Genomic DNA, 14,504 nt, shown 5'->3' on the forward strand with positions numbered 1-14,504 from the left:
TCAGCAGTGTTTAATTTTCTTAAACGCTCAGAGTTAGCAGCCAACCTCAGTTGGAAAGACCTTCATCTCCACTCTTGGTTTATACAATTTCTGATCTGAAGAAATTGATATGACATGAACATTGATATCATATATATGGTTGTATTTATCAACTTCTACAACGATAAGTTCTAAAAACAGCTGGCTGTATTAGCTATGATGTGTGAAGGACAAGTTGCTGCGGCAATGTTTGTTTTTTCAGTTCTAATGTTTTTGATAGAAATCTCTGGAGTAAAGACTAAAAATTAGATATGGTGGAATACAGAGATCTAAGAATCTGGAATAGCTAGTTCAATGGAGGAAGCTTAATTATGATGGCTATGGCGTCATTTCTTTTTGTAGGGGAGAGAACAAGATGATAAATACAACCATACAGAAGGAGAGATATTGTTACATCAATGTTAAGTTCAGGAGAGATATGGAGATCACTGGGAGAATGAGGATGAGAAAGGGGGCTGAAGTTGTTTAAAAAGTGGGTACAAGTTAAAAGTTTTTAAAAAATGGGTATAGGTTAAATGGGGGCGACCAAATAGGGCGCTCCGTGCAATTTTTAATTATTTGATCCAGTTGACGACTTGACGTACATGAAGAGTTTAATTGGATGTAAAAATTTGGGATTATAATTATCTTCGATGATGAAACATGCTAATAGCTGTCACAAATTGTAGGGAGAATGTTTATTTTACTAGTAATAATATTGCTACTCCTTTCGTTTCAAATTAGATGATGTACTTTCTTTTTTAGTCTGTTCCAAAATAAATGACACATTTCTAAATTTGAAAATAATTTAATTTTAAACTCTTTATTTTACCCTTAATGAGAAGTTTTTTAACCACACAAATATCATGACCTCACAAAGCTTTTACCCCTTAAGCTTTTAAAATCACAAGTTTCAAAAGTCTTTTCTTTTTCTTAAACTCTGTATCGAGTCAAACTATCTTTATCTAAATTGAAAGAGAGAGAGTATTACTTTATATATTGATCTAAGACAAGAGAAAAGGAAATATTGCAAGTACTAATAGTCTCAATCGAGAAATTTTATGTGCCTCACATAACTGACATTAGTTGTGTGAGATTACTTTTTCTCTCACAAATTTGTGGACCTCAATATTATACTTATGGTTCCACAAAAATCTGGATCCACAAAAAAAATACTTCCTCCGTTCCAGTTTATGTGAATCTATTTTTCTTTTGGTCCATTTCAAAAAGAGTGATCCCTTTCTAAATTCGGAAATAATTTAGCTTGAACTTCCAATTTTATCCTTAATGAGAAGCTTTTATAACCACACAAATACACCTTTTTGACTTATTCAAGACCACAAATTCTAAAAGTCTTCGTTTTTTTTCTTAAACTTGTGCTCAGTCAAATAAGTTAACATAAATTGGAACGGAGGGAGTAGATTATATATATAATATATAAGTTGGATGAGATACAAAATAAAATTTTGCGTCTCGGTTAGGTACTTTACCTTTTCATTTTTGCTAAAAGGAGAAGCGAGATCTCTTTATCCAGAAAAATCCAGAGTTCCCAAGTCTCCTTCCACTCCCCCTCCCCCTGAAACTTGGTGATCAGTAGATAAAAGCGGTAAGATGATGTTATCACAGGCCAAAGTAAAGTGGGTGCCTTGTGCATTTTCTTCTCAAATGTCATCTTTCCCAAGCCCCCCTCAGATTCTCCATCATTCCGTATCTCTGCCTTGAACCCCAAAAGAAATCGTGGCGTTTTTGCGGAAGAAACCTCAGCTGATGCTTCTGCCCCCTCAGCTCTCCTTCAGAAAGAGGTCTTTTCCTCCGAAATTGCTTGGCATTGTTTGAACGGACACAGATTAGGAAAAGATGATGACTTTTGAAATCATAAAGTTATTTCTGCATAATTCACCTTATATATCCTTGTACCAAACAATTTGTTTTTGTAACCAGTTGGACCTTCAACAACTTATGTCTATGGCAAAATGTGAATGTAAAAATAAACTTATTTCTAAATTAAAAAATGTGCCGATTCTGAGGGGACAGAATAAACGCTGTACATATGTATGTATCTATAAGTAGTATAATCTAGTATGATTCATTTTGCGGCTCTTAGTATTGTTGTTATAACTGATACAATCTGTAGGATGTACATAAACTCGGGGTGGTGGTGAAGCCAATGGAGAAACCTAGTATAGTGTTGAAGTTTATTTGGATGGAGAAGAATATTGGAATTGCGCTGGACCAGGTAATTCCTGGTCATGGTACAGTTCCTGTGAGCCCTTATTATTTCTGGCCTAGAAAAGATGCTTGGGAGGAGCTTAAAGTCTTGCTGGATAGTAAGCCCTGGATATCCCAGAAGCAGATGATCATTCTCCTTAACCAGGCCACTGATATCATCAATTTGTGGCAACAGAGTGGTGGTGATTTAGCGTAAGCTGTCATCGAGCAAGATTTATCTTGCTGCCACTGAATGTCATAATTCTGTTTGTTGTAACTTATTTCCCTTAAAAAGGTTAGTACCTATTAAAAAGATTCACTTAAAATGTTAGTCAATTCTTGTAGATTTCCTCAATTCTTTTCATATTATGAATTGCAATTTAGACCTTGTAATTGATGATGTTACAGAGTTTTTGTAATCCCAAGATGATTTCTTTTTTCCTATGTGGTTACTGCTGGTGTTAATTCTACTTCATGAAGATTAATATGAAACGCACAAGGATAAATTTATAGTACTAATTTACAAATTTGGCTGTAACCGTTGTTGCTGATTATATTAGTGATAACATATAAGAGTACCTGTTGCCTCCTGTAACTTTTTGTTTTGCTTTTTATTAGGGTTCTGTTTTGGTGTAAGTAGTGTGGTCACCTATTGGTGATAGGGTTCTTTTATAGTTATACTGGCTGTTTTGTAAGCTGAATGTGGTCGATGCTTGTTTCAGAACTTTTGAAATTTGCTCTATTTCAATTAATATTACTGACTGATTCAGTTTTAAAATTTAACTTCATCAAAAAGGAAGGAAGAAGAGTATCTCTTGGCCATTTTTCAGGTGCAATTACATCTTCTATTTACAATCAGCATTAGTAAAATCAGCGAGCCTTAGACTTGTATTCACTATTCACCAAGTACTTGTAATATGTTGCTTAGATCTTAAATGAAAAAACTGTTTGCGCGAAACATCTAATTGTGAATCTTGCTTCTGTTCTTTTGGATTTCATTATGATCTATTTCCTACATGAGATCCTCATTTGAGGAACTCTTACAAACTTAACTAATAACAAACTTGGTGTAATCCCATAAGTGGGGTCTGTGCAGGGTAGTGTGTACGCAAACCTTACTCCTACCTTATAAAGGTAGAGAGACTGATTCCGATATACGCTCTGCGATTGCATCTTCTTTATCCAAAACTTGCTATGTGATTCACTTATGTTCCAATGGATTGTAATCATTGTGTAATACTCTCATGTTAAGAAGGATAATTAGATGTCAATTCTGATGCGCCAAACAATTAGAATAAACAAAAGATGAGAATGTAATAAAGGTATTATCTCAACTCTAAACTCTGCAGAACGAATGTGATTGTTTACTGATCTATATCTAAAGTATGTCTGTCTGCATATATACATACTCTGCATAAATCATCTGCAGAAATGATCTGGTTTAAACATAAAGCTAAGATCCTCCCCCCCCCCCCCCCAAAAAAAAAAAAAAGCAAGTTCCGATCCTAAGAACAACAATATGAGGAAAGCTTGGCGCTCAATGTAGCACCAATGAATAAGTTGGAGCTAGTAGTTCATCCCTGAATAGCTTCTGTCACATGAAGCTGCTCTATTGATGCTTTCCTAGGAACTTGTCTGATGATGCTTTTTTCTTTCTGGGCCCTGTGGCATCTCTTCACGACTCTGTCCCTACTGAAAATGTATGGTTGCATGATTGCAAAGATGCTTGCCAGTCAACCATGCCTTAATCCTTGCTCTTATTAGGCTTGGATAAATCCAAACAATTCTTGGTAGTAGTGCTGCTGCTGCATTAGCTGCTGATAGAGAAGCATCAGGCATTTCATACTATCTGACTATCCTCCAATAGGATCACTGAAGCTGCTTCTGTGCCTCCCTCTTCATCTATCATAGTAAGAAATGTCAGGCCCTTTGAAGTTTCAATCAGAAGTAGTGATTGTCATTAAAGTAGTTTTTAAAATAAAAAAGTACCTTGAGCACATTCCTCCTTGCTGTTAACCTTAACCTCGATTATGATATCTGAAGTCTCTTCATCCTCTGCACACAGAGTGACACCACAATGGGCTGCAATATCATTAAGCATATTCCTTCTTTTCCCTGATCCTGTGTGACGTTTTGATAGCTTGGGTATCATCTGGAGAAATGTCATGATCAGATTAGTTTGAGAAGTCAATCTCCTTTAGATTTTAGGGGCAGGGGGATAAAGTGCACATCATTCAGCTCCTACCTTAGGATGCACGCTACAATTATTTCTTAAATCAACACATTGAGCCGCAAATTCATTCCCATATCTTGAGGTGAAAATCTCTCGAAGTTCATGCAGCTCTGGGAATTCTCCCCATCTTGAAGCTGCAAAAATCAAGCTTGAGATTGCCTCTGCAAGCTCCTCAGGACATTCCCTGTTTAAACATTGGCGGGTACATCGTCAAGCATTGGACAAAAGGAGGTAGGATTCTTTTTGTGGATAGCCATCTAAGAGAGGCCTAATCTAGTTATAGATTTCGTTAAGATACGCGAAGAACTCACCCTTTAGTTTTTATCAGCACCCTTTTGTCTATTAGGAGATGGCAGTAGATTTCCATCATTGCAAGTGCATCTAGAGTGTTCTGTTCCTTGATAACATGTTCGACCTGTTAAGTAAAAATGATCAGAAGTTGAATTGCTTGAGAGGGAGAAGACGAGGGAGTAGGGTATATCATTGGAACCTACTCGATGATGTTGGGAATAAACCCCTTACCAAAATAATATTCACGGTAATAAAGCGGAATAATAATGTAGCACCGAGATACGGTAATTAACAAGAATAAAAGAGTAACAATGACACCAAAATTTTTACGTGGAAAACCCTTCTGAATAAGGGAAAAAACCACGACCCCGAGAGGAGCAACTGATATCACTATAGTAAGGAATTTTACAACTTTGTAGGTCGGAGGTAAATACTCCAAAGACCACTACAACACTCAAAAGAAATAACCCTCTTTTGATATTCCCACCTCACTACAATATCGCTCACTCTCTATTTTCCTCACAGACTATTTTCTTATACCTTGTCTGTGAAACCTTACTCTTTCTTTCTCTCTTTGTTGGTGTGAAGAAATGAGAGTTGAAGCTCTCCTTTTATAGCCAAAGCTTCACCCTCTAAAGCCTACAATATTTGACAATTTACACACACTTTTCACAATTCAACAAAGTTGGCTACCAAACCAAAGAAATTCAACAAGGTTGGCTACCAAACCAAACTAATTCAACAAGGTTGGCTACCAACCAAACCAAGTCAACAAGGTTGGCTACCAAACCAAAGAAAACTCTTATTAGGCACATGCCTAATACTTCTTCAATGAGATGGACATCATCAATCTCCCCCTCCAGTCTCATTCATCTAGAGGAGGTAGCACTGTCTTCTAGTTTGAGTGCATGCCGACAAGTTCTTTGCATAGCTCGAACTTGTTCCTTGGTACCACCTTGGTCAGCATATCTGCGGGATTCTCACTTGTAGAAATCTTCAAGACTTTTAGAGATTCATCATCTACCATTTCTCGAATCCAATGATATCTCACATCAATGTGTTTGGTCCTTGCATGGTACATAGAGTTCTTGCTAAGGTCTATTGCACTTTGACTGTCACAATAGACGACATACTCCTTCTGATGCAATCCAAGCTCTTGAAGGAATCGCTTGAGCCATATCATCTCCTTGCCAGTTTCTGTAGCGGCAATGTACTCTGCTTCAGTTGTTGAAAGTGCAACGCACTTCTGCAACTTAGACTGCCATGATATAGCTCCCCCTGAAAATGTAAATAAATATCCAGTAGTAGATTTTCTGTTGTCAATGTCACCTGCCATATCAGCATCTGTATAGCCCTTCAAGATTGGATCAGATCCTCCAAAGCACAAACAATCTCCCGTGGTACCTCTCAGGTACCTGAGTATCCACTTGACTGCTTCCCAATGTTCCTTTCCAGGATTTTCAAGAAACCTGCTGACAACACCAACTGCGTGAGCAATATCAGGTCTAGTACATACCATTGCATACATCAAGCTTCCGACTGCTGAAGCATAAGGAACTTTAGCCATGTTCCCTTTCTCCTCCACTGTTGTAGGACACATCTTCTTACTCAACTTTAGATGACCAGCAAGAGGTGTGCTGACTGGCTTAGCATTCTTCATGTTGAAGCGTTCTAGTACACGTTCAATGTACTTCTCCTGAGATAGCCACAACTTTCTACTTGTTCTCTCTCGAACTATCTTCATCCCTAGAATTTGTTGTGCTGGGCCCAAGTCCTTCATATCAAATGACTTGGACAGATCTCCTTTCAACTTTGCTATCAACCCCTTGTCTTTTCCTACAATTAACATGTCATCCACATACAACAACAATATAATAAAGTTATTCTCAGAAAATCTTTTGAAGTATACACATGGATCAGAATAGGTCTTTAGGTATGTTTGACTTTTCATGAATGAATCAAACTTCATGTACCACTGCCTTGGTGCCTGCTTCAATCCATAAAGACTCTTATTCAATTTGCACACCATGTGTTTCTTTCCAGCTACTTCAAATCCTTCTGGTTGCTCCATATAAATCTCCTCTTCCAAATCTCCATGAAGAAATGCAGTTTTCACATCCAACTGCTCCACTTCAAGATCTAGGCTAGCTGCTAAGCTCAAAATTGTTCGAATAGAAGTCATTTTAACAACGGGGGAGAAAATTTCGTCAAAATCAATACCTTTCTTCTGTTCGAAGCCTTTAACCACCAATCGAGCTTTGTATCTGACCAGCTTGCCATCTCCATCTTTCTTGAGTTTAAAGACCCATTTGCATTTGAGTGGTCTTTTACCCTTTGGAAGTTCAACCAGCTTGTATGTGCCATTTTTCTGGAGAGATTCCATCTCTTCTTGCATAGCTTTCATCCACTGGTTCTTTTCTGGATGGGACAACACCTCCTTAAGACTTTCTGGCTCCCCCTCATCACTGATGAGGACATACTCTGTGGAAGGGTACCTGCGTGACTCTACCCTTGGCCTCTCTGATCTCCTCAGAGGTTGAGGTTGTTCTTCTCCCTGAGTGGGGTGCTCCACTTCCTCGACACCTTCATCAAGTTGCTCCCCCTGCTCAATAACCTCACCAGGTTGCTCCCCCTGCTCGGCAACCTCGTCGGTCGTACTTTCTGCACTTGTGGGATTGTTAGAAGTAGAAGGAATAGTAACAAAGTTAGGAATTATACCATTCTTCGCCTTTTCTGACATATCAGCAGCAGTTCCAACTTCACTTTCTCGGAAGACTACATCTCTGCTTCTGATGACCTTCATCTTTACAGGATCCCACAGTCTGTACCCGAACTCTTCATCTCCATATCCGATAAATATGCAGGGAATAGATTTATCATCCAGCTTTGTTCTCTGCTCTTTTGGTACATGTGCAAAAGCTCTGCAACCGAACACCTTCAGATGCGAGTAGGACACCTCCTTGTTGGTCCAGACTCTCTCTGGGATTTCAAACGCCAACGGAACTGATGGACTCCTATTGATCAGGTAACAGGCTGTCTGAACTGCTTCACCCCAGAATGACTTAGGCAGTTTAGCCATTCTGAGCATGCTTCTCACCTTCTCCACAATGGTGCGGTTCATCCTCTCGGCTACGCCATTGTGCTGTGGGGTTCCAGGAACTGTCTTTTCATGTCTGATCCCATGACTTGAACAATACTCTTCAAATTCCCTTGAAGTGTACTCACCTCCATTGTCACTTCGGAGACGCTTTAGCTTTCGACCCGTCTCCCTTTCTACTAGAGCATGAAACTTCTGGAAAACTTGAAACACCTGATCTTTGGTTTTCAAAATATAAACCCATAATTTTCGTGAAGCATCATCAATAAAAGTAACAAAATATTTGTTACCGCCCATTGATTCAATTTCCATTGGGCCGCAAACATCAGAATATACTAAATCAAGTATATTCAATTTTCTTTCAGACGATGTCTGAAATGAGACTCTATGCTGCTTACCAAATAAACAGTAGTCACAAGGTTTTACCGTTGTACCTTTGGCATAAGAAATGAGTGATTTCTTGGCAAGAATCTGCAATCCCTTCTCGCTCATATGACCCATTCTTTTGTGCCACAAATCTACAGAAATCTCATCTTGTGCCGCGTTCAATTCACCTTGGCATATTTCTGCATTTGTCCTGTACAACGTGCCACGAGCAACTCCCTTTGCAATCACCAATGATCCCTTAGTGAGTCTCCACTTTTGATTTGCAAAATAGCTCTCATATCCATCTCGGTCTAAAGCAATTCCCGAGATCAAGTTCATCCGTAAATCAGGTACATGCCGCACATCCTTTAGAACCAATGTGCATCCGACATTTGTCTTGATACAAATGTCACCAATCCCCGCAATCTTTGAGTAACTTGTGTTACCCATTTTCACTGTGCCGAAATCACCTGCTACATATCTGCAAAAAAGATCTCTTACCGGTGTGGCATGGTGAGATGCCGCTGTGTCAACCACCCATTCCGACTCTGAACCTGACAGGTGCATGCATTCCTCTTCCTCATTTATAAAGAGGACAACATTATCATTATTTTGCACCATGGCGGCTGTGTTGTCGTCATTCTTCTGGCCACTGGTTTCACCTTTGCCCTTCCTTGGATTTGGGCAATCTCTTTTGAAGTGACCTGGTTGATTACAGTTGTAGCAATTTCTGACTCTTGATTTGGATCGGTTCTTTGACTTCCCACGAGCTCCGGATCTACCATAGTTGTTCGAACTCCTTTGATAACTCCTGCCTCTACCTTCTGTGATGAGAGCCTGTCCTTGATTTTCAGGCTTCTTTCTCATCTTCTCATTGAGTAGAAGAGCCGATGTGACATCTTTCAACTCAATAGTAGTCTTACCGTGCAGGATGGTTGTTGCCAAGTTATCGTACGAAGATGGCAACGAGTTCAATAGCAAGATGGCTTTATCTTCTTCCTCGATTTTCACTCCGAGGTTGGCAAGCTGTGTGATTAGTCCGTTAAACACATTTAAATGTGACAAAAAATTCGTACCTTCACTCATGTGTAGGGCGTATAACTGCTTCTTCAGGTATAATTTATTTGTCAGCGTTTTGGACATGTATAGGCTTTCCAACCTTGTCCAAATTCCTCGTGCAGTGTCTTCATCAATGATGTTATTTACCACATCATCTGATAAGTGCAACCTAATTGCACTAGCAGCTCTTTCATCCAAGTCAGCCCAATCCTCAGCTTTCATGGTATCAGGCTTTTTGGAATCAACATCTAGAACCTTGTGTAATCCTTGTTGGATGAGCAGATCTCTCATCCTTCTTTGCCATGTTGAGAAACCGTTATCTCCGTTGAATTTTGCTACCTCGTACTTTACTCCGGACATTTTTATTTTTCACCAAGTATAGTACTACCGACAGTGAATAGTATTTCAGTGAACGAGCAGAACCTGTGCTCTGATACCAGTTGTTGGGAATAAACCCCTTACCAAAATAATATTCACGGTAATAAAGCGGAATAATAATGTAGCACCGAGATACGGTAATTAACAAGAATAAAAGAGTAACAATGACACCAAAATTTTTACGTGGAAAACCCTTCTGAATAAGGGAAAAAACCACGACCCCGAGAGGAGCAACTGATATCACTATAGTAAGGAATTTTACAACTTTGTAGGTCGGAGGTAAATACTCCAAAGACCACTACAACACTCAAAAGAAATAACCCTCTTTTGATATTCCCACCTCACTACAATATCGCTCACTCTCTATTTTCCTCACAGACTATTTTCTTATACCTTGTCTGTGAAACCTTACTCTTTCTTTCTCTCTTTGTTGGTGTGAAGAAATGAGAGTTGAAGCTCTCCTTTTATAGCCAAAGCTTCACCCTCTAAAGCCTACAATATTTGACAATTTACACACACTTTTCACAATTCAACAAAGTTGGCTACCAAACCAAAGAAATTCAACAAGGTTGGCTACCAAACCAAACTAATGCAACAAGGTTGGCTACCAACCAAACCAAGTCAACAAGGTTGGCTACCAAACCAAAGAAAACTCTTATTAGGCACATGCCTAATACTTCTTCAATGAGATGGACATCATCAGATGAAGGGCATCTTCTTGGCGACCAAGATGGAGTAGCTGGATAACATCAGAATGGGCGAGTGAGCACCTAACTTGGTGTTGATTTCTGAGAATGGCAATCCTTGAGATGGCAAGGTTAGCGAGTGTAGTAACTCTTGATGCCTTGAATTTTCTTCCAAAAAGTCCCATGTTTCTTCTTTGTATGAAGCTCTTGAGATAGGCTGTTGCTTAGTAGGAGATGGAGTGAGATCTTGTTTTATATATAAGCGAGCACGCACACATGCAAATTGAAGTAGTCTTATTTAGGAGAAGCAGCTGTTGTGGACAAGTTGATTTCTTATTTCCCTTTGTTTGATAACGTGTTAGACTCTATTATTCCAACCTTTGAAGTTGTCAACAACATTGTTCAATTCATGGATGATCGACGGCTGTCGTGGAACATGTCATTTTCCATTGTTACAAATACTTTAATTCGATAGTCTTTCCATTTGATAAACTAAAACTACTACGTATTAAAGAACAGGCGAGTGCTAGAAACTAGAAAGACCTGGTAGCCTTTTTACACTTTTTCCTGTTTATTTTTTGATAAAGACGTTTTCATGTTTATTAACTAGTCCAACAGCTATTTCGTGCTGACTTGTTCAGCATGATTGGTATCGTTCTTTTTTCAACTTTTCACTTTTCCAGTTACATTTTTCTTTCTTCACTCTGAAAATGAATGTTCTAGAAAATTATTTTATGATAAGAACCATGTAAAAAGCAACCAATGCGACTGAAAAATCTAACCAGGTATCTAAAATTTCGAATGCACAGCCTTTTATTTAATGGTGTCTTCTTTTTCCACTGGAGTGGCCATTAAACAGGAAAATATTGGTCTGTGTTGCATGATATACGTTTAAGATTAAACTTGCAACCATTCACTTTAGATACACATTACTAAAAGTTTAAAGTGAGATATGTTGGTTTCAATAGTTTCGGTCAAACTTTTAAGCAATAAAATTTGAGGCGACGGGTAGAAAGTGGATGTAACAACATTTCCACTTTGTGAAAAGCAACAGAAGACCACACGAGATAAAAAAGGACCACAATAATGCCACTTTCCGTGGAGACCAACTTCTCTTCCATAATAGTTCTTTGATTAAGAGGTTGAGAAAAACAAAGAGATTTGATTGTTAAAACAGAGATGCTCTTGTTATCTCACCATATTCTGTAAACGAGAACATTCTTTTTCGTTTAACGTTTATACATTTGGTTGGATAGTTAAGAAAAAGGAGTAAATAGTAATTTAACAATCATCATCTAATCTAGGAATTTTTACATTCCTATACACTATATTACTCTCCCTACTCAAGTTTTACTATAATTACATTTTATATACCCAATTACCATTTATGTACATTTTAAGGGAATTAATGATAATAATTAATGTTCTAAAATTATTCCAACGTATCTTCCCCTCCCCCACGTTTCTCTCTCCATCCTACCCCCCTCCCCCACGTATCTTTCACCCATCCACGATTCCACTATTGACAATCATTAAAAAGCTTTGAAGCTTTGAATTTGAATTTGGGTTTTCAAAAAATATTATTTGTTTGAATTGGATGTTATTGCAAAGAATTGAGAATTCTCTTTACGTCTCTCTCTATCTCTCAATTCCTAATTTCAGTAATGTAAAGCAAAGGAAAAGAGAGCAGCAATTCCACCATTAATAACTATTAAAAAACTTTGAAGCTTTGAATTCGAATTTTGGTTTTCAAAAATCATTATTTGCTTGGATTGGGTATTGTTGCAAACAATTGGGAATATGGTTTGGAGTTTATATCTCAATTTTGAGGGGTTTTGGTGAAGATTAGACTTGATTTTTGCTGAATTTCAGATTGAAACTCGAAGAAGAAGAAGAGGAAGAAGACATGCAACAACAACAACAACATCCCAGTATAATCCCACAAGTGGGGTCTGGGGAGGGTAATATGTATGCAGACCTTACCCCTACCCCGAGGGGCAGAGAGGTTGTTTCCAGGAGACCCTCGGCTCAAGAGAGCAACAAGAGACAATATATTAGTACTATCAATAGGCTCATAATAAAACATATAATACATAACATAAAATAAAAATAACAACAATATAAGAAATATAGAAAATACGAAAATGATGGAAAAAAGGATGTAAGGTATACTAATATCCAACAGATATAGCGCTGCATCAGTAGCTGATCAGTAGCATCCTAAGACTAACTCCTAAATGGTTAGTCTCACTCTAGTGCGCTGTATTAATATTCACAAACTACTCTCTAACCTACAACCTTAATGCTCGACCTCCACACTTCCCTGTCAAGGGTCATGTCCTCGGAAATCCTAAGTCGTGTCATGTCCTGCCTGATCACCTCCCCCAATACTTCTTAGGCCTCCCTCTACCTCTCCTCGTGCCCACCACCGCCAGTCGCTCACACCTCCTCACTGGTGCATCAATGCTCCTCCTCTGAATGTGCCTGAACCATCTGAGTCTTGCTTCCCGCATCTTGTCCTCCATGGGGGCCACGCCCACCTTCTCTCGAATATCTTCATTCCTAATCTTGTCCATCCTTGTATGCCCGCACATCTACCTCAGCATCCTCATCTCTGCTATTTTCATCTTCTCGATGTGTGAATTTTTAACCGGCCAATATTCGGTCCCATACAACATAGCAGACCTAACCACTGCTCTATAAAACTTACCTTTTAGTAATGGTGGCACTTTCTTGTCACACAAGACTCCCGTTGCTAAGAGGAAGAAGACATGATATACATTATATTTACGAAATTGTAGTAAAATTGTAGAAAATTTGTATTTTGTTGTTTATATATTTTTATTTTATTTATTTAACTATTGTATGAAAGTTGAACAACATTGATAAAAATTATATTTAAGTTGTATGATATTGTAGTTATATATAACTGAGTAGAAATAATGTATGAAAATTGTAGATAAGTTGTATAATATATAATTAGTTGTATGAAATTTGTTTTTACTATGTATAAATCAGATACAAAATATACAAAAGACATATTGTATAAATTTTTGTATAAAATTTGCATTTAAGTTATATGTTTATTGTAGTTGTATTTAATTTTGGACCATATGTACAGTGTGCCAAATGCCAAACATCCAAAAGGAAGAAGGCGCAAATTAAAGAGGAAATGCAGAAAGAAAGAAAGAAAGAAAGAGAAGTGGTGACACTGCAAAGCTAAATGTCACAAGATGTCTTATCCATTTCCCCTTCACTCAAACTACTGCTCACTTAATTAATAAAGTGCCCAAATTCAGGAAAAAAAAAAATACTCCCTACAAACAAGCAACACTCCTTATGTCCAATCTATTTTCATGAGGTTTGTTATTTTTACTTCTTTATGTTTCCAGAGTGTTTGAAATTTCTTGCAAATGAATAAGACAAGAATTAATTTGTTGGTCTTTTACTGATTGAATATGATTCTGCATTTGTATTGTATATGTGCCCTTCATTTTAGCTTAGAGCATTCTAAACTTTGGTTCTCTGGGTGCAACTGGAAAAAAAGAAAAGATATTGCCAATGATGCTATTTTTAGATGCTTGTGCATGTTTAGCTTTGTAAAGGTGCAATTTCAATGTTGAAAAAGAAAACTGAAGTAAGTTTTGGCCAAAGATACTTTTAACATTTTCTGTACACTTTGGCCACAGTGATCTCTTTTGATTCGGTGCTGTCTTCCCACTTCACTACCTATTATATACAAGTTTTAGCTTTTAAGGTGGGATGTATATATTTTATAAACAAAACTTGTATAGGTAGGGTAATTTACTAAACATGAACATTGAGGGTAATAAAGTTTCTAATAGCGTATAGGAATGAAAAAATCCCATATCTACCAATGTTTTTCTCCTTTCACTTTAGTACGATATGAATTCTATCTGTTTAAGGGGAACGAATTGTCGTACACTTTCCTTGCCCCAAAAGTACTAATAATAGTATTGTGGTCTCATGTGCAGCCATTAGTCAAGTAGCTACCAGCATTTGAGACAAGGGATATTTTTCCTCTACAAGGGACATTCTGTAAATTAAACACAAAAGACACCGAGGTAAGGCGAGAGCGGATTTGGCAACTGGGTGGCCGTAACTAGCCTCCAAAATGGGGAAAAAGTACCTAATCTAACTTGAGGAA

General features: G+C 37.9%; 1 protein-coding gene and 1 long non-coding RNA gene across 2 annotated transcripts; one reads left to right on the top strand and one right to left on the bottom strand.

Moving 5' to 3' along the window:
- Nucleotides 1-1,496: 1,496 nt before the first annotated feature.
- LOC104233053 (uncharacterized) lies at nt 1,497-2,718 on the top strand. The gene is made up of 2 exons (XR_712512.2): nt 1,497-1,820; nt 2,153-2,718. It is a non-coding gene; the product is annotated as an uncharacterized lncRNA (long non-coding RNA).
- Nucleotides 2,719-3,731: 1,013 nt separating this feature from the next.
- Nucleotides 3,732-5,059, bottom strand: LOC104233052 (uncharacterized). Its single transcript, XM_009786360.2, has 5 exons — nt 4,982-5,059; nt 4,771-4,874; nt 4,472-4,643; nt 4,216-4,378; nt 3,732-4,128 (listed from the first exon to the last, which is right to left on the bottom strand). The coding sequence occupies exons 2-5, from the start codon at nt 4,827-4,829 to the stop codon at nt 4,067-4,069; spliced, it is 456 nt and encodes a 151-aa protein (XP_009784662.1). The 5' UTR covers nt 4,830-4,874; nt 4,982-5,059; the 3' UTR covers nt 3,732-4,066.
- Between the last annotated feature and the right edge of the window lie 9,445 nt (nt 5,060-14,504).

This window comes from Nicotiana sylvestris, chromosome 2, assembly GCF_000393655.2.
Source record: "Nicotiana sylvestris chromosome 2, ASM39365v2, whole genome shotgun sequence".
Taxonomy (NCBI): domain Eukaryota; kingdom Viridiplantae; phylum Streptophyta; class Magnoliopsida; order Solanales; family Solanaceae; genus Nicotiana; species Nicotiana sylvestris.

Excerpts from the sequence above, each read along its gene's own strand:
- LOC104233052 (XM_009786360.2), bottom strand. The coding sequence starts at position 4,829 with ATGATGGAAATCTACTGCCATCTCCTAATAGACAAAAGGGTGCTGATA. Across the intron at positions 4,644-4,770 it reads GTGCTGATAAAAACTAAAGG|GGAATGTCCTGAGGAGCTTG; the intron begins GTGAGTTCTTCG and ends ATGTTTAAACAG. Across the intron at positions 4,129-4,215 it reads CAAGGAGGAATGTGCTCAAG|ATGAAGAGGGAGGCACAGAA; the intron begins GTACTTTTTTAT and ends TTACTATGATAG.